The sequence below is a fragment of the Pyrenophora tritici-repentis genome, chromosome 2 (genome assembly GCF_003171515.1).
Source record: "Pyrenophora tritici-repentis strain M4 chromosome 2, whole genome shotgun sequence".
NCBI lineage: Eukaryota > Fungi > Ascomycota > Dothideomycetes > Pleosporales > Pleosporaceae > Pyrenophora > Pyrenophora tritici-repentis.
In genome coordinates, this window is record NC_089391.1 from 1,924,693 (window position 1) to 1,944,294 (window position 19,602).

At 51.5% G+C, this 19,602-nt stretch overlaps 6 protein-coding genes across 6 annotated transcripts; 3 read left to right on the top strand and 3 right to left on the bottom strand.

The window, feature by feature from the left end:
- Positions 1-726: 726 nt before the first annotated feature.
- Positions 727-4,332, bottom strand: PtrM4_061980 (inner centromere protein, ARK binding region protein; the record flags this gene model as incomplete). The annotated part of the gene is made up of 3 exons (XM_001932933.2): positions 727-3,975; positions 4,025-4,109; positions 4,160-4,332. 3 exons carry the CDS (start codon positions 4,330-4,332, stop codon positions 727-729), a joined length of 3,507 nt encoding a protein of 1,168 aa, XP_001932968.2.
- A 1,043-nt stretch (positions 4,333-5,375) lies between these two features.
- On the top strand, positions 5,376-6,695 carry PtrM4_061990 (Trichoplein domain containing protein; the record flags this gene model as incomplete). The annotated part of the gene is made up of 1 exon (XM_001932934.1): positions 5,376-6,695. The coding sequence occupies one exon, from the start codon at positions 5,376-5,378 to the stop codon at positions 6,693-6,695; it is 1,320 nt and encodes a 439-aa protein (XP_001932969.1).
- Positions 6,696-7,628: 933 nt separating this feature from the next.
- On the top strand, positions 7,629-8,403 carry PtrM4_062000 (uncharacterized protein; the record flags this gene model as incomplete). Its single annotated transcript, XM_001932935.2, has 2 exons — positions 7,629-7,641; positions 7,691-8,403. 2 exons carry the CDS (start codon positions 7,629-7,631, stop codon positions 8,401-8,403), a joined length of 726 nt encoding a protein of 241 aa, XP_001932970.2.
- A 2,055-nt stretch (positions 8,404-10,458) lies between these two features.
- PtrM4_062010 (SdaC, Amino acid permease) lies at positions 10,459-12,225 on the bottom strand (the record flags this gene model as incomplete). The annotated part of the gene is made up of 1 exon (XM_001932936.1): positions 10,459-12,225. The coding sequence occupies one exon, from the start codon at positions 12,223-12,225 to the stop codon at positions 10,459-10,461; it is 1,767 nt and encodes a 588-aa protein (XP_001932971.1).
- Positions 12,226-14,953: 2,728 nt separating this feature from the next.
- PtrM4_062020 (Atrophin-1 domain containing protein) lies at positions 14,954-15,574 on the top strand (the record flags this gene model as incomplete). The annotated part of the gene is made up of 1 exon (XM_001932937.2): positions 14,954-15,574. The coding sequence occupies one exon, from the start codon at positions 14,954-14,956 to the stop codon at positions 15,572-15,574; it is 621 nt and encodes a 206-aa protein (XP_001932972.1).
- A 718-nt stretch (positions 15,575-16,292) lies between these two features.
- On the bottom strand, positions 16,293-18,985 carry PtrM4_062030 (Carboxypeptidase C (cathepsin A); the record flags this gene model as incomplete). Its single annotated transcript, XM_066105573.1, has 3 exons — positions 16,293-16,953; positions 17,102-17,906; positions 17,962-18,985. 3 exons carry the CDS (start codon positions 18,983-18,985, stop codon positions 16,293-16,295), a joined length of 2,490 nt encoding a protein of 829 aa, XP_065964200.1.
- Between the last annotated feature and the right edge of the window lie 617 nt (positions 18,986-19,602).

The following is a 19,602-nucleotide window of genomic DNA, read 5'->3' on the forward strand; positions in this document are numbered from 1 at the left end:
CACATACTCGAATGTAGTATGATAGAGGAATCATACGAAGAATACAAAGAGAATATATGTGCGATTAATCGACAGGATTCCGGGACATGGCAGTCAAGCACTATACAGTAAAATCCCACTATTCATCCACCCCAACACACTCTTCCATGTATCCCAGCCTATTCGTGCATGAAAGCAGCAACAACACGATGTTAAGAAGACACCATGGTCGATCCGAATCATCGTATGCAATACAGTGACCACTGGATGCTCTGCGTGCTCATTACAACTGCATACACAAGACACCAAATTTACAATCACAACCACAACCACCACGTATCATATCACAACAACATCAGCGGCAGGATAACACCAACAATATTGCACATGACGATAGCCTCCATTACACAAAACTATCATAAAAATTAAGAATCAATCCGACCAAGACCCAATGTTCTCCTCTAAACGCCCAATCCGCCATCATAAAAGCGACCCTTAAGGTCGATGCATATCCCTAATAAACGCCCGATAAACGAACAAAACAATGATCGTGTAAAGCAAGTCTCTCGTCCATGCTCTCTTTCTCGTACCATCTTTTCGTGAGTACAACGCCTATACAATATGTACACACATACATACGAGCCACCGAACCGTCAGGAACACACAGACGGACACACATCTTGTGTCCAACGCCAGTCATATACCACATAATGAATGCAACGGAATGGTGTCATTGTTGTTCGCTTTTTAACGCGAAGAACCGGATTGTTTAGGAAGAGGCGAAGGATTATACGTCCATCCGCCATCACGTACCAGACGCTCTCTCGCCTCGCGCTCCTTGCGCTTCTCCTCGGCGGTGACTTCGTCGTTGGCCCAGTAAGCGCTGCTGGTGCGCTCACGGAAACGCTTGTGGCGCTCTTTGTTGGGGAAGACCTTCTCCATCTCAAGAGGGGCGATGGGGCCAAAAATGTGCTCAGGGTCCATGAGCTGTTGATTGCTGAGCATCTCGCGAAGATTGGGTGTGTTGACCCAGCTGGGCTGCTCAAACTCGTTTTCAGAGTCTTCGTCTTCCGAGTCGGTCATGATCTCGGGAAGCTTGATGTCGTCTCCGTTGGGGTATTGGATTTGTTGGGCTTGAGACTGCGGCGCGTGGGCAGACTCGGCAAAAGGTATCTTGCCCTTTGCAAACTGGGCGTGAGCTGGTGTCATCGGAACCAAGTTCTTCGCTTGTTGCGAAGGTCGTTTGGCTGGTCGGTGAAGAGTCTCATCGCCCTCACCTGGAAATTGCCGCTTAGGTGGCTTGGCGGGGTTCATTGGGGGAATGTTGATGCGATTGGCATCTTGGACAGTTTGTAGTCGTGATACAGGTCGTGCAGCACCCAGGTCAGCTCGTGCCGGCTGTGATGCGGGAGCCTTGGGCTTCTCCACAGCCTGCGTTGGGGGGCGGCCAACTCGAGGAGCCGCAGGCTTAGCCACGGGCTGAGCTGTCTTGGACGAAGGCCCTGACTTGGCAGATAGCGCCGAAGCTGGTCGTGACGACCCAGACGGAGCCGGCTTGGGCACCGCAGCGACCTTGCCTGCAGCTTGCGAAGCTGGACGAGGAGCTGGTGGGGGTGCTTGACCATAGTGGCTGCTCTTGAGATTGACCATGATCTTTTGCGGCGCCTTCGTTTTGTGTATACCGTCCTTGCTTGATGGCTTAGCAAGTTTTCTAGGTTCTCGGAGAGGGGCCTTGGTGGTCTTGGTAGTAGGTAGCAGACTCTTGGGCGCAGGCGGTGGCGGCATGTCCTCGGCAGAGTCGACGTCTTCTCTTGAAGATACTGTGTTGGATCTGGGAATGCCAGGGCGGAACAGAGGCTGTTGTTGTTGTGGCGCTGGCTGAGCTGACGTCTTGCTTGTCCCCACAGCAGTAGGCTGCCTAAGACTCGACTGGGACGACATTGCTGTCGGTGTCTTTGCGCCCATAGCTCGGAGCTTCTGAGCCTGTGCGGCCGCCTTCTTCTGCTCCTTCTCGCGCATCTGCTTGAGTCTATCATCTGCGCGCTGTTCCTGCTTAGCCTCCCTAACCTCTTTCTCTCGCGTCTCGCGTTCCTTTTGCTTCTCACGCTCTGTCGAGCTGCGAGTGCGGCGGCCATCACTCTTCAATGGACTGCTGGGCGTGGCGCTCTTATTACTAGACTTGTCGGAGTCCTTAGAGGGCGAGCGGATGTGATTGAATATTGAAGCAGGCTTCTCTGACCGCTTGGGGCTGCTGAAGGCGTCGTCGGATGAATCTTGAGAGGGTAGCTTGGGTCTCTCTGGGCTCTCCCTCTCCCTGAGGGTGTCCATCTTGACCTGAGCGCTTGCATCACTGGACCCGATGAGCTTCTCCTTTGCCGCGCGGAATGCCGAGTACAGCTTAGACTTTGATGCACTGAGGGGGGCATCCATGTATTTCCTCGTGGTCGGTGAGCCAACTGGTGTCGTTGATTCGGCATCTGCTGAAAGATCTGGGTTTGAGACTGAGACAAGCTTTGCAGGCGAGTCCTTATGTGGAGATTGACGAGCATCAGTAGTATGTGATTTGCCAAGCACCGGCCTAGCAGGCTTGGGAGCCGGTGCTACTGTCCGAACTGGCGATATCCAGTCGTCGTCGTCATCTTCTTCCTGAGCTGGCTCTGGCGGTGGGAGACTAGGGTATGCTGGTTGTGATGTTTGTCCAGATTCAGCGTCCTCTCTCGTCTGTGTGGAAGGGTAGCTCTGAGGCTGGGATTGCTGTGACGTGATGTTTTGACTGATGCGCTTGGGCGCTTCATTCTGTTGCTTGAGCATGTTAATGCGCTCAAATAGGCGCTGGGTTGAAGTCTTGTTGTGGGCCTTTGTTGTCTCTGACTCCTCCCTCTGAAGTTCGGGGCGTTCGATGTCAGTGTCGGTGTCATCAGCATGCTGTAGCTCGGCAGGGTGCGCGAGCTGCGAGCCCCCCAAGCTCTTCCCCCCAGTGAACCTGCCCATGTGGCTGTTTCGACCTTTGTTTGCATCAAGGTGGCTGGTGCGCGATACGCGGTTGCCCATGCTCTTCTTGGCGAGCAATGGTTCGCGCGCGGGGAGAGACGCAAACGTAAGGCTGCTCTTCCTAACAAGTGGCTTTACGGGGCTAGAGTTGTCCGAGGGCGAGCGCACATCGTCCTCCATATCCATTTGGTCGTCGATTTCGTGGTGAAGAACGGTGCCGTCGTGTTCAACTTCGGCTTCAGGAGAAGCGGGAGGAGGGCCAGCCGGTGTGGTCGATTGCTCTGGTAGATAGAGGTTCTTGGGCTCTGGCGCAAGAGCGCGGCTGTTGGCCTTGTCGAGCGCGTCGTGAGTTTCGGCGGAAATGCTGTACTGTTCGGATACGGCGCGTGGTGGCGGATCGGGAAACTCGGACAAGTCTCGCATGTCCTCGTCCTCTCTATCAGAGAGCTCGTGGTGAACCATAGTACCCTGTACATCCGACTGCGACTGGTCTGCCTTGTATTCGTCGTCCACATCCATGACAGAGACATCCTTGCGAGGGCTCTCCTTGGAGACACCCTTGCTGGCGAAGGAGTCCTTTGCTGAGACGAACGAATCGCCATTGTCGCGGCTTTCTTCCTTGTCCTCAAATGAGTGCCTGAAAGAGTCGGCGGGCTGGGTGGGCTGGGTTAGTTGCGTCTGCGGCGGCGAGAAGACGTCACTAGCCTGTGATGACAGAACAGTGTCTTGTGTGGACTGGATAGGGCTCCATGGGGCTGTGAGAGGCTGTGCTGGGCGCTTGTCGTACAGATTGGCCTGGAAGTTGTTGTTTACGTTTTCCTTTCCGGCGCTTCCGGTCTTGGAGAAGAGCTGTCGCGCGATGGGTGTGCGCTTGTTAGGCGATTGCCGCATCGTGTTCTCCGACTGAGTGTCTTCGGCGATCTGGAACCTAGCCTTTACGTTTCGGAGACTCTGTTCAGCGGGGCTGAGATGCTGCGCGTTTGCAGACTGGATACTGGCGAGAGGCTGTCTGGTGTCAGTATATGAGACGAAAGCTCGCGATCAAGAGTCATACCTGGCGATCCACGGCCTTCTTGCGCGCGGTGCGAGGCGTCTTGCCGCGTAACTTGCCCGGTGTCTTGAAGACATCGAGATTGTGTCTGCGCGAAATCAGTATAACGCGCGTATAGGGGACAATAACGCGACGTACTGCCTGTCGCTGGCCAGAATATCAAACATGTGCTCGTTTAGCCATTCCAGCTCATTGCGCACAGAGAAGCCAAAATCCTCCAGTTCCTGGGATACAAGCGTGTTGGACTGGTGGCGCTCCTCTAGAACCCATCCAGCGGACCCAACTGTGGGCGCTTTTGTGCGGGTAGCCATGGCGAGAGTGTGTGGAGTTGAGTGTAGTGTTGAAGCGCGTCGCAGTGAGGGCAGTCGCGTTTCGGGTCAGGCTAAGGGGCGGTCAAGGTTAGCCGGACATGTCGATACGGAGAAAATCTAGTCAATTGTCGTGTATCTGTGCTGACAGGCAAGCAGAGCTATCCCGGCGACTAGTTGTTGGGGTGTCGGTGTGGGTGACTTGAGCCTTCAATGTTGTGACGCGGGACGAATCCAAACAATGAACCTTGGAAGTGGGCCGTGAATCGCGCTGGCCCAAGCGCCGCCAAGACCCGCCTCTCCATTTTGGGTTGAGTACTACACAATCCATCTGCAGGAGATGCCGTACTTTCCATCTTCACTTGCCGCTATCTTCCATCTCATCTCTCACATATACACGATGTACAGTACTGTTTTTGTTCCCAACCGTGGTGGTTCGGAATCGTGCCTACGACAGGCCCACCAGGAGATCGCTGTAGCCGTGAAACACTGACCGCTGGGCTATTTTTGTCTCGGCTTCCCTCGCTTCACCTATCGATTAGACATGGGCATTTGATGTTGTGAAGTGTAATACTATTTTACGCTAGGCACAACTCTCGCTCTCTACCATCTTGTATGCCTGCAAATGATTGTATGCACCGCGTTCACCATGAATATCTTCTTTGGTTAGAACGTACCCGTACCAAGATTGGAAAGTCAGTTGTACCACTCATACCATTTTAATTGCCCCGTGCCCAGGTAATGTGGAGGCCGCTTGAGTCCCAGAACCAAACATAAACTCCATGGCCAGTCATATGTCCGTGTTCATACCACTGATTTTGGTGCAGACCCTCAAACCCTGGATTGCTGCCGTTTGATGATGCAACGGCCTTTTTTCTTCTGCTGCTCTGTTTAAAATAAAATGTCCCGTTACTCTCATCTTCTCCAGTCTCGTCACAGCCCTCAACATTTCTACTGCCCGTCTGCTTCCTGTGATCGCCAATATCATAGAAAACCCAGTCAGCACCTCCATAATACTCAACATCGACGGAAACCATCTTCACACCATGGATAGAGACAGAGAACCATGGCGCGACTCATGGCAGGGATACTTTACACCCGACTACGCTGTTAATCGAAACAAGTCCTCAGTCTACTACTCTCCCGGAACCGACCCTCTCATAGCACGCACGCCTGTTGGACCAACAGCATACCGTATGCACCCGGGCCTAGTTTCTCTACCTCAATCGGCAATGGCCGAGCCATCAACATGGAACGACTCGTTCAGGGCCCCGAACAACCATGAGGCCTATGTCACCAGCAACAGACAAGGCAATTGCTCTCTTACTGATGCTAACAGTATCACAAGAGGTGTTACGCCTACAGTTCACAAGCATCCAAGCACACCAACTTTAGCCACTAATGTACCAAATACTACAATCGAAGGCTTCAAATACGGGGGCCAATCAGCTGAAGTCTTGGACCATCATGGACAGGCGTTGGCCCTGGCGCAGAGTCAGATTTATGAAAAAAGGGCTCAGAAAAAGGCTCAAGAAGAGGCTGCAGCGCAGGCAATACTACAACAACAACAACAGACAGACGTGAATCAGCTGCAGGCACAGCTACAGGAGCATGCAAAGAAGAGGAAGGAGGAGCAGTTATATAAGCTTCAATGCCAACAGCCGCAAGATGAGTACACCCATGGACGCTTCCTGAACGAGCAGGAAAGGCTTTGGTATTCAGAGAGATATAATCAACTATTCGAGGCTAGCTCGCATGCGAGGTCTAAGATCACCAAGCCAGACCGGGTCGTCGAAAGCATTCCCGTCCGCGCGACACCACCCGAGGGGCCTACGGATTCCCGTCCCATGCCCAAGGCTTTCTTGTCTAAGCCAGAGGCCATCTCAGGCTTTACCGTACGTTCTAAAGTCGAGACAGCTGAGAGAACCCCAGAGTGTCTTCCTACGTGCAAGGCTTCCAAACCTACAGTCGAGGCAATCCCGGAGCGTATTGTATCTCGTGGACTTGAGACTATCGAGGAGGCTACCAAGGCTGAAGCTGACGCCATCTGCGACTTCCCTCCCCCACCTACCAGATACAAGACTGCCGGGAAGACTGCACAGCCCATGTCCACACACAAAGCTTCCAAGCCTGTAATCAACCCTGTCATCATACCTTCTGGACCTGTGACGACTATGAAGGCCGTATCTCAATCGCATATACCAAAGGCTTCCGAGAAAAAGCGATCTACTGCACAATGGCCGAAATGGACTGAAGGCCAGGACTTGTCACCAAACTTCGAGTCTTTGAGTTTGGCGTCAGACATAGATGAGGGATGGGAGGAGGTTGAGGGTGAGCTGAAGGAATGGGAGATGCTTGAGCACTAGGTTGTGCTTAAGGATTAGGCTACAACACAGCTGCACGTTGATGTGACGTCGAATGTTTCTGCTTTCGCATTCTGTCGGTTTCGTGTATATACAATCGGGACTAGTGTAGTGCGCTCCGAATGTCAGGCCCTGAAAACCCTTTTGTTGTGTGCAAACCCTCGTCTCAGCTAAACAACTTGCTCACACATTCGTACCCAGTGTACACTCATCACCCTGCCCACCTAGTCACCTGTTATCCCCCCAAGATATTTATTCCAGAGATGGCTGATATCACAGACCTTGTGAGTTTCGATGAAGGCGACTGCAACAACACGCAACCCAAAATACGAGCGTGATGCTGGATCTGGAGGTAGCTACATTGTCATGCCATTAGTTGGTTGCACTGCTGATAAACCCTCTAGAACATCATTAAAAAGTGACGAGATACCATTATATCCAATGACCATAGATATGAAGAGATCCTGGTCAGATACAAGGACCTCGAGAGCAAGATCGGTGGTGGAATCGTGCAGGATAGTACGTCACCTGATTTGGACACGAGACAATACGTCGTCGTCATTGTGGATGGGCACAGCCACCAGGTATGTCAAATTGCTTTGTGATGGGATCAGCTGCTGAACAATTTGCTAGTTTCACCCCAAGTATTTATACGGTGCGGAATCTGGTGGTAGCCAGGCCGCCAAGATTTTGAAAGAGGCTACAGTGAAGTACCTCGAACAACACCATCCTCACATCAAATCAAGGCAAGTACATGCCCGTATATACGCGAACATTAAGGGGCTCTCGAACAATGTCGCCGAGGCGCGCAACAATAGTAACAAGAAGCTCAAGCTGCCGCCGTATCCTCGTGCCCTTGGGGCATTTGCAGCGGGGTTTTCCAGGACGGAAGCCTTTTTTTATTATGTGGATGTGGTAGAACACGAGGATGTGGTGATGAAAGTCACTGGTATGTGACGATCAACTTTATCTAACATACGCGGCTAATCGGAGTCCAGCATTATTCTCCCCTTACATCAGAGACCCTCTGTGTGCGCACGTTTTTCTTGCTGCCAGCGGCAGTGAAAAATACGCCCGCCTAGTCGATGAGCACTCTCAGTTTACTCATCGATTTACGATGATCACCTCTGGAGGACTCCAACAGAGTCACACATACTCGGACAAAGAGTGTGCAACCTTCGCCGACGTATTCGAGCAACATGGAAGTAGCCGCACTCACACGGAGGTAGCGATCAACGCTGTGAAAACACAAAAGAAGCCGTCGAAAGTAACCTCAGGCCTAAAGGCCACATCTCCTATACCGAGGCCGCCCAACAGCATTCCAATCAACACCGACGGCAACAGAGTTGACCATTATATGGATCCGCCCACTAACTTCCAGTGGAGCATATACCAGGCACGCATCTCCAAAGACAAGCTATGTACGCCTTTCTATTTGGGGGCAAGATGTGAAAACAGGTTGACCTGCACATACGACCACAAGCCCATCACCCCAACCATGAAGTATTGTCATCGGTATGCTATGAGGAAAGCGCCGTGCCAGAAGGGCGGCACCTGCCGTACCGGCGGTTGCGTTATGGGGCATACATGCCGTGATATTGCGTGCAAGAATGGGCGGGTTCGACGCTGCAGGATGCCACCCCAGATGCACGACATTGACCTGGAAGTAGCTAAATTGGTGAAGCCTGGCGAATACAACGGTGGTATGTAAAATAAAGATGCCGATAGTAAGAAGCCAGAGGGGTCGGTGGAGTCGTGCGGTGCTCGCACTGGCATATTGATTGATATCTGAGATGGCTACGTGGGAGGGGTCGGCTAGGATTGGAAGATGGCTGAATCATTGGATGACTCCGAAGGGCACGTACACGTTACGGATTTGAAGTGTATACGTGCATCCAGGATTATACATCACACGAAGCAGCTGCAGAAGGATGCTGCCCGATTTCATGTGTTCCATACATCAGGTAGACAATACCAGCAAAATTACCCAAATCTACCCCGTATTTGCCCTCCCAGGGGTGCAAGCATGCAGCGGGGGAAAGGTCGGGGTTATTGTCTGCATATGCATTTGTTCTTAAAGTTAGTGATTTAGTTTTGGCAGAAGATGAGTGCACGATTATGTGTGGTGAGGAGGAGTACGTATATAGAGGGATGGCTTGAGGGGTGAGCTGCTTAATGGCTGTAGGGTCTGTGGGAGTGAAAGGCCTGTCACAAACGTACTCAGATAGAAAGAAAAGCAAGGGCCAATACAGCAATCACGCACGAGGAAATAATGATGAGGCAAGACCCTCTACCGCCGCGCATTACCTCATCGCTTCCACATCCTATAAATCGTTTCACTCGCGCCTGAGAACCCGTACAGCAACCACCTCTAGCTCCAACCAACCTTGGTGCGCCATACTAGTCTTAAGACATCCTGATACACTAAACTCAGAGCCTAAAATCCGCTCAGCGTATTTTACAGTGCTGTCTCGGATATCTCAATCCCAAATTCGAGCCTAAACCTTGTCTCACGGCTTTCCCGAGACAGGTATAGTGCGACGTGGAACGCAAAGGCAATCAACCACCAAACTTGGCCACACAGCAGAATCAACAATGTCAAGCTCCGGATCGATCTACGGAGACTACCCTCCTCACCGTCGTTCATTCTTCAACTCCCGGCCAGCGGATCCACCAGACCTAGAAGCACAAATCCCGACGCTCACTCCCAACCCGCAGATTCCATCAAGACCTACATCATCCTTTCCCACGAGTCTTTTCCGGACAGTCCGCGAACCCCGACCAAGGTCCCCATCCCCTCATGTTCTAGCAAACCACCCATCAAACGGACATATTTCAGTCACCCGCTATCGATCCACTGCCTGGTGACGTCTACGAAACCTATATCAGCCCTCTACTTCTCCCCCAGTGCCTCCCTCACTCCACGACGAAGTAAATCCCTCACAACGCACAACTACCCACTCAATGCGCCCATATCGAGCTGTCTCCACATCACTCCGAACATTCCTGACATCACACCTCCTCCCTCTCCTCTCGACACACCCCTCCTACCCACCCATCACTGCAAAATGCGCAATCTGTCACGACGTCTTCTACGGAAAGCACGCACCTATTCTCATCGTTGGGTATCCTGACTGTCGAGGCCACGTCTTTGGATATCAGTGTCTTCGGAAATGCATCGCGAGTAAGTTGCGGAACAGCAACAAATGTCCACTTTGTCGGACGGTGTGGTTTCAGATGAGTCAGGGGGAGTTGGAGACGCTGGGGGAAGTGTGGAGTGGTGTTGAGGAAATGGAGGAGTTGTTGGTGGCGCGGGAGCAGATGGATCCTTGGGTTGAGGTGGTGAATGTGGTTATTGCGATCATCATGTTTGCGCTTTTCTTTTGGTTTCTTCTTACGATGGTGCGCGTCGTTATGGGGGGTTAACAGTAGGAGGGTGGCATCGTAGTACTGCCATGGTCTAGGATACCAAAGGACGGGTCAGGCATGACGGGAGTTTTCCGAATGTGAAAGTAAAGGGTTGGTTCAACACTTAAGCAGTCAGAGATGGATGATGCTTTGACATGATACAAGTCATAACATTACACCTAACACTTGGACTATTTAACATGAACGCGTTATCAAGACATTCCGCCCATTAGACAGACGCCCATTTTCCAAACCAAAACGCCATGCCAGAAAACCAAATTAATGCAACAGCGACGATCCTTCGTTTCAATACTCTTTTCTAGTGTTCCCTTCTCTCTCTACTCCCCTGGTTCTACTTCTAAGTCTCGGACCATCTCGCGAGTGTAACACTGGTCGTGTATACCATAGCAACGAGACCAACCACCATCATCGTAATGTCACCGAACCTCTCCCAAGGACGACTAGCCACACCCTTGTAATGTAGGTACGCCGGGTAAATGTACACGAGCGGTACACAAGCAAAGCTTCCGATGAGCGCGACGAATTTGTCGAGGTCGCTAGCCCCGAGAATGGCAATCAATCCGCAGAGAATGACCAAACTAGTCCTGAAGGCGTTCTTCTTCCACTTTGTCATGTTGCTCTGCTTTCCGGAAGCGCGACCGAAGATCTTGAGTTCGATGTTACGCATGGCGGGGAAGAGTTGGACTGGAGTGCCGACAAGCACGGCCATGGAGTATAGGAACTGCACGGCGTTGACGAGCTTGCTGGATTGCGGGAAATTGGTAATGACCTCGACGGAGACGTGTTCGCCAAAGGTACCGTAGCAAAGCACACCTACAGACGTAAAGATGACGGTAATAATCATCATGACGAGGTAAAGTAGCTTGCTGAAATGTTCAGGCTCTTTCATGCTTGATTGAATAGGAAGAATAAGCCCGATGCCTTCGAAAGTGAAGATAGCTGAACCGATGGTCATAGTGAAGTCGCGTGGGTTGAAAAGCTCAACCGAAGGATGAAAGCCGCCCATCTTGGCGATCCAAGAGATGTCATACCAGTAGATGTAGGTCAGGCCGATAAGGATGAAGACATCGGCGAGTAAAGCGGCAGGTCCGAGCTTGGAGATGTTCCTAATGAAGGACATTGGAATCAGAACGGCGATCTGGATGCCGATGAGCGCATTCGTCGATAGGGGATCCTTGACGTGAGATACAGCGTCAAGGAACGACGCAAGATTGTCCGCCGTGAAGATGAGACCAGCACACACGAAACCAATTTGCGAAAGCGTGATGGAGACCAGAATGAGCGCTCGGAACTTTGGCCCAACCACAATTTGACCCAGATCACCATAACCACCACCACCGTATCTCTTTCTCGTCGACAGAAGCAGTTCAAAGCAGAGCGCTGTAATTGCAGACACCATGATCATGGTTATGGATGAAAACAGCATTCCACCATTCTTGAACGCTTTGGGCAGAAACATTATCCCGGTACCGATAAACGCCTTCAAAAGCGTAAAGAAGGTCTTAACTTGATCAGCATCACCCTGAGCCCGCAGTCTCTTGGAGCTCTGTCGACGTCCAAGCAGCGGTCTCCGTTCGCCTTCGTCCTCTTCATCTTGGATGGCCGATTCATCGTCCGATTCCTCAAGGTCTTCACCAGCGAAATTGCCGTACAGTTCCAGGAAGGAAATAAAGTTTCGCGTCACGGGTTCTGAAATGTAGCTAACACGCTTGCTTTGCCGCTGCAGAAATTGTCGCCTCAAGCCTCCTGGCGCAAGTTGATCCCGAACGGGTAGCTCATCATGGTCAACGTCTGAGACCGAAGGCGCTGAGTTGTTGCCAAAGTGAATAGCATCGGAAAAGGTTGCTGCTCGTTGATGTAGCTTTTGGCGTCTGTTCTGTGCTGCAATTTTATACAGGTCACGGTGGATGTCGCCACCCTGTAGCCGCAAAGAGGATTCCGGAACCTGTCGGTCAGTTGAATTTGCAGAGCTCTCTGCACCGTCTTCCTGTGGTGGTGTCGCTGGATCGAATTCTGAATAATCGTAGCTTGGGTCCAGATGTTGTTCGAGGACCCTTGCCTCCTTGGGGTTGCCACCTGCAGTCGTCTGCGGCGTATCGGCCATCGTGAAGATGTTCTATAACGATGGTTTGCAGTCGGCAAGGAAATAAAGAAGGATGGAGCTATGAAGTTTGCGCGTTCTACTTTTGGCGGTGAGGTGCTAACGATGAAACAACAGCCAATGGAAGGGTCTGCAAGCTCAAATGGTCCGTGTGCCTGACATCACCTGGCTGTCGGTCTCAGGCAACTGCAGAGGTATGTGAAGAAAATGGAGAATACAGCAAATACAGCCACAGAAGTTGAAAATGAGAAGTGGTGTCTTGAAGCCAGGAAAGCGACGAGAATCTTCGACGACGAGACGCCGACGGGACCTGGGCAGGCATGACGATCGGCCTGGCGTCTTGGCGTCAGGGCACGTGGTCTGGAGCGCATCCACCCCTGTATAAGCCGAGATGATCATTGGTACAACAGCCGACAGTTGCCGCATCGCGGTACGTCACTCATGTTGAGAAAGCCGCTTGACTGAACTCATTGCCAACAGAGCGACATGTCCTCTGGTCTTATATGATATGTCCCGTTATTGTAGAACACAATATTGAAACTTGCAGGCGGGAAGTGCATTAACTGTACGAAAAGCTATTACAAAGAACCACTAATCCTGTCTCCCAGCAACCCCCCCCACCTGAATTCGGCCCAGGTTGCCCTGTCGCGACACCCCGAGAGGGGTTGGACAACAGCACTCGGCCCTATGTGATATTCGTCTCATACATGCTAGCATGCATCTGGGTTGCTGTGCTCTGCTCGTGAATCTTATTCGAAAAGCTCATGTGCTGCGTCCACTAAAGCATGTCTGGTGGTCCAGTGCGTTGGCTGTGGGTAGCTCGTCCACATGGCTGCATATGTTTCGGTATTTTAAGGCCAGCTATCGGTCATGAATGATCTCGCGCAGTCAATACGAGCTTGAACTGAAGCAAAACTGGGGTCTGAGGTTTAAAAGACAATTTTGTTTAGTAAAGCATGAGAGATGGCCATCGCATGGACTACAAAGTATTGATCGTCACACCATATATACTTCTTCGCTCTTGGTCTTAGAATATGCCTAGAGCACAATGCATGCGAGCTAGCACAAATGTTAGATCATCATTGAAAAAGCAGGTATCCGTCGTGGCGTATGGTATACATAGGCCTTTCAGCTCTGCCAGGTTGTAGCTATTAGCTTTACAACAAACGTGTTTCTCCTCGCGCTACTATTCATTCCACCGGCTCTAGGTTCACCATAACCGGGATCTCGTAGTTACAGCTGTGTTGGTCCTTGGCCCCTGAATCTCTTCGTCATCTTCACCACGGCATACCTAGTGGTGCAATTAGCTGATCCGTATCACTGACATCATCCCACAAACTTCAAAGGCCCGGACGACGGACTGGACGCCTTCTGGTATGCCAGTAGATATGACAGCTGATTAGAACGTCACTAGTATGCCGGCGTCTCCGTCTTGGGTCGGAGGAACGGTGTCGATGTGGCTGCGGGAGCGGAGTTTGTGCGCCGTGGCTGGGAAAAAGGCGGTTGATTTAGATGCACTACGCTAGTAACGCATCTGGTCCCTTGAGTTGTTAGCGGGTGTCTGTACCATCTGATGAATAATGAGCTCGTACCTGCATCGTAGCTTGCACAAGAGTCAGCTTCTACGCCAAAGGCGCCCACCTCTCTGCCATATCGAGCGACGACCTGTGTGGGCGCATCCAGAAGCTTTGGCCTGTACAGCTATGAAACCAAGGCTCTGTACTGGTCGTCATTGTTGAGGTAAATCGTGAATTATGCGCGTAGTCCGGTCCCTGGTCAAGAAGCGCGCCAGTACGCTTGTGTCGTATGGGGTCGACCGGATGGTGTACCCGTTGAAAGCATCGGTGTCTAAGAGGGCATCGGACTATTTTTACACTACATTGGACTAGATTTCCAAACGTCCATCTCCAGTGGCATGAGGCTACACGGAGACGCCTTCTGGCGCAATCGATAAGCTTCGCGCTAACACAAACTCCCGAGGCCCGCTCCATGTCCAAGCTCTACCCGTACGTCATTACCCAGAAACAGCAGATTCCCACCTGCTTCGTCTTCATTGTTTGTGGTGCGATACTTCTGAATTCGAGTACAGAGCATCAGCTTCTCATCAGCACATCACGCTTCATGTATGACATGGCGTGACGTCGTATTAATCAGCTCCCCAAAGCAGTTCTTCCGCAACCTCAATGTTGCATCCTACTCAAAGTCGTAGGTTCTTACCATAGAGATGCTTTTCCCCGCTCGCTGGTACGGAACTATCGACTCGTATCAACGCGGATAAGTCACTGCTTATTTTCATGGGGCCCTGCTCAAGGTGCTGGCACTTATGCAAAGCTTGGGGCGACAGCTTGGCGCCTTCCGTTCGCTAATGCGCGGGGCTGCTCTCTGATTGACCTGATTGAGCTGATGGTTGCTACATTGGGCACCCCGTAGTCGGAATACGAAGGCGATATACTTCCTACTGCAGAGGTGTAATATGGGTGTGGCAAAGCTGACGGGTAGCGGAACGTCACGGGCTGCCTGACAGCCGCTAACCTTGCACACATGACCGTCGTGCAGGTGCGACGTTGAAGGAACGGGTAGCGACGAGGCTGCCAAAATCTGGCAGCGACGAAAGGTTGTCAAGAGTATAAAGGTAGCTGGTACCCCGACTGGAATTCCTTCTCATCCACAACATCTTCAGACCGATCAAACACACATATCCCCTTGCTTACATCAAACAACACCAAGCATCATGAAGACATCATCCATCCTCCTATCCCTCGCGGCGGCTGCCATTGCCATTGCCCAAGACCCGTTTTACAACATCACAACCCCGCCATTCAATCTTCTCGTCGCATCCGATGACGGATCTATCGACACCACCCTTAGTGCCTGCCATATCGGAGCAGCCCTTGAGTCGCTTTGCCTCAGCGACGCCGACTTCGGTAGTAGCCCTACTACTCTCCGCCCCGCAGAGTTCCAATTCAACTCTTCCATCTACTCCCAGACACCCGATGAAACCACATCCTCGACCGGCATCCTGACCTGGTGGTTGAGAACTGATGCCGACACCAAATACCCCTCATCCATGTCCTTCAACTACGACGCGACCACCGATCTCGCGCTTCCCATCATCTTCCCAGGTGATACAAACGCGCAGGTGCTGTCTTGGGATAAGCAAGACAAATTGACCATCCAAGGCTACGTTCGGGGCCCCAACAACACCGGTAGCTACCAGAACTTCTACCGCTGGTACGCTTGCGAGACATACTATGGAAGCTACAACTACAAGAACTTGGCCTGGGCACTGGGAGCAGACGAACCAGAGAACGAGAGCTGTGTCCCAGTCACCGTGACGAGGACCTTTGTTTGAGATGGATACGGGGAAGTGAATGGAGTACCTGGGATTGAACATGTCACGACGAGAAACGACCCTACCTGACCTATGAACTTATGTGCTACACGAGTAATTTCTAATAAACGATCATCGTTCTTATCACAAATGCTGTTGTACAAGTGTTACCTGTCAGGCTCCATACGTGATGATGTAACAAGACACCGGGACTAATTGAGACTGACCAGCAAACCTCTTCTTCCACCCCTCCATAACGCCTCATACGAGTCTTTCCTGTCATTGTTTCTTTTCTTCCCGCCATGTTCACCCTTACTCTAGCCGACTACATCATCGCTTCCGCCCATTTTAACCCACCTGGCTAGTTCTGATATCCACTCACCAGCACTGGATGGCGACAAACTATTTGTTCACACCTGAGCTGACCCTGAATAGCTGCGACTTCCCCTCTAACAGCCTAGTTATATGTAATACGCTATTTCCTTTCTCTGTACATATATACATACATACCACTTCATAGTCACGTGATACTCTCACATAAGATATGTATGAAAGGAGCTACGGGTCAGGATACATATTTAGAGTCAATGCGCCAGGGTGCATTTCCGCTGCCGAAACACTTGATATGGTGAAAAAAAGAATAAGAAGAAATCAATTAGGCGTAAGAGTCTAGGTCCTATAAAAACGATGCACTCCATCTTGTCCTACACCAGAAACTACAAACGCATCAACACTTGAATCACGCTGAATGCCTGTACGCGCTTCGGAAGAAGACAGGCGCCGGCTGTAGAGGCGGCGGAACTGGTGCTATTTCAATCGCACTAACTAGCGGTGGCGGAAGTTGTCCGACATTTGCACTGTCCTGGCTCGGCACAGCTCCAGCATTGTTGTTTGTACTTTGAACTGGGAGTATATCGCGTTCTGAAAGAGGAGGGTTGGGCGCGGGCTCCGCTCGTGGCTGAGTACTTGTCGTTGTTGGATATGGTGGAGGAAGAGAAGCTGTCGAGGCAGCGGATTGTCCTTCAGACATGACAGCGCCAGCGTCAGATGGAGGTATAGGCAACGTCTGAGCAGCGTCTGTAGGCAGTGTCTGAGAAACATCTGTAGTCTGCCTGGATAAGCCATCCGGCAACGAAGCACGAAATGGCGGCACACAACGTGGCTGCGACTGTGTGGTCATGCGCCTTGCTCTCTGTGGTATAGGTTCCGTCGCATCGCCGCTGGGACGTGGACTTGCTTCCGCTATCGTATCCATGGGTATTGACGGGCGAGGTGCGAGAAATGCGTTAGGCTGCAGATCATCTAGCTCTGTGTTGGACTCTAGGATATCTTCGGCGTCGTCGTCGAGGATTTTACTAGCACGATGGCGGCGGTGGCGTATGGATGCGAAAAAGACGAACCTGTTTTTGGTTAGGAATTTGCGGTTAGGCACGAAAGGGTGGTGTTTGGACGTGGGATTTCTAGGGGTCCTGAGATAATAATGTTGGATTGAAGGAGTGTGCTGGCTGGTTGGTCTAGCAGAGGTGATGGTAGTGCGACAGCACTTACAACGCTACAACAACAGACGGAATGAATGCAATCCAAAAGAGCTTCACCTTGTCGACCTCGCGCAGGCCTCGACCGTGCAATCCGGTCAGGTGCGGAATGCAAAATGGAGGGTCTGTCCCGAGTGATGAGGCTGCTGACGTCTTCTTGATGCTCGGGATGCTCGTCGCAGTGAAGACACCAGTCAGAGGTACCGAGGATGTCGGCGTAGGTTGCGACTTTGGGCTCGTTGGCGAGGTCTGCCTTCCGTTTCTCGTTGCTGTCTCATCGCCCACAGGAATCCATATCCCGTTCACCACTGTACCTTCTCCCTTGGCGATGGCAGTACTCTCTTTGTCTGTGCAAGTCTCGGATTTGCGGAGCCAACAGACTGATTCAGGCTCGGGCGGCACAGTATTTTTGTGATCAGACGTGCTAGGCCCTTTGGTGCTGAATGTAGTCAAGTCGACGTCGCGGCCCGTACTAAGGTCGTCGCCCTGAATGATGCGACTGAACACCGTGAAAGCGGTCTCTGGCTGGTAGAAAGGTACTTGATGCCCTGAGTCGTATATGCGGGAGAAAGAGAGGTTGCCGTATTGACGCACAGCTCCACCAATGTACGAGTCATTCACTACAATCTCTGCGTATCCTGCCTGGGAAAAGGCAGTCCTGTATCCCGGAACGAGGCTAGCAAGCTCGAGAGAATAGTTCTGTCCACCATACCAGTTGCATATGACGTCTGCGTCACCGTAGATGAGGGCCACCTTGATGCCCCGAGCCAACAATCCTGCCAGTGAGCTCAATTGAGTGCTCCGGGCCGAATCTCCTCCTATGAAAACAGTCAGCAAATCTGTGAATAAAACATAGTGTACCAGCCTACTCACTCCCGTTGAAGGAATCAGCCACGGCGCTACTCGTGGAAGTGAAATTGATAGGAGCACCGATCGAGTACAAGACGTCGGCATCGTTTAGATATTCTTCGAATGCATTGCTCGGCTGGACCTGGGATTTCACCCGATAGTCATACAAGCTCCTTCCATTTGCAGCCGTAGAACTAGCGGCTAGGTTGCACATGAGAGACGCGCTGCTGCAAACTGAATTGGTACTATTGTCGTTGCCAAGACCGTCAGGATCTTGAAGAGCTGCTACTTTACCACACTGCTCTAGGAGATCTCTGCAGCCCATGTTTTCGTTTACAGCCGATATTGAATTCTGGAATGTTGTAAGATCGATTCCATTGATGTCATATGTATTGTCGTAGGCAAATTCCAGGGCAGTGACAGCCGCAACCAGAGCATCCAGTAAACCATTCACAATGCCGACGGACCCGAGTCGGATGTCCAATGTGTTGGCAGGAATTGAACCATTTTTCCTTCGATCGTTCTGCTCTTCGAAAAAGTCGGCAAAGATTGGCGCATAGGTACCACCATAGCTCTCGGCGAACAAATTGACGTCACAAGGCTCATCGACATTGCTGTCGGGACGGGTTCCCGGGTTGTACTGTGGGAAAACGGACAGGAATCCCTGAAGAAAGTGCCAGGACGCCTTCGCAGCAATCTTGGTCGAGGGTTCAGTGTTGCTTATAAAACCAGAAGAGAAGGTACCGTTCTTGAAACGCCACTCCGGTACGCCATTTGGAAGAGGCGAAGGTCGCTTGCGATTTGCTAATCCCTCAGGGTCGTATTCGCTAAAGTCTACTGATGCATTGACGCGTTCATCGTAGGAAAAGCCGACTTGAGTGGGCTGGTCGATGAAGAGTATGTTGGAACTGCGGTCCCAGCCCCAGACCCTCGGCCGCGTGCCATAGCTGCCGTCTTCTTCTTGTATGATTTCGCATGGTCCCACCTCATCAAAGAGGCCATTCATGCTTGACTGGCCAGGTCCTCCATTCAACCAGATCGTCTGCATATTTGTCAGAGCGGCGTTTACATTACAAGCAACTTGTATCACCTACCAGTGGCGCTGTCTCCGGGGTTTCGCGAGCCTCGAAGAACCAGAAGAACGTGTTGATATTGTAGTTTTGCTGAGAGGACTCGAGCGTGAAGGGAGGAAGAGTGACATATCCAGTGTACTGCTTCTGATCGAAAGCTGTGGCGCATGTGTTGGCATCAGGTTGCTTGTAGGAGATGGTGATGCGGGGATCGACGGGCGATTTGATAGTGGTGTTATAGGTCACGGGTAGCGGATACTGCTGGGCGATCGATAGCCTGGCAAGGAGAGAAAATGCCAGAACTATGGGCAGTAGTCGAATCTACCAAGCAAGGATAAGCAATTGGAGGCTGACTCGCTTGATGACAACTTGATAGCTTACCATATTAAGTTGAGCCTGCGTAACCCGCAGAAGTTATTGGGTGAGAATGAGGATAGTGCTCGAGATGACTGCGAGAGACGACAAGCCAGTACGAACAAGCAATGCGCAGCCTCGGTCTGGCGTTGCTGGAGGTCGGAGAAGAAGTGACGGATATCTGCAAATGTAGATGCCGACTAGTACTTGTATCGTAGCTTCCCTCGTTCTCGGAAAGCGA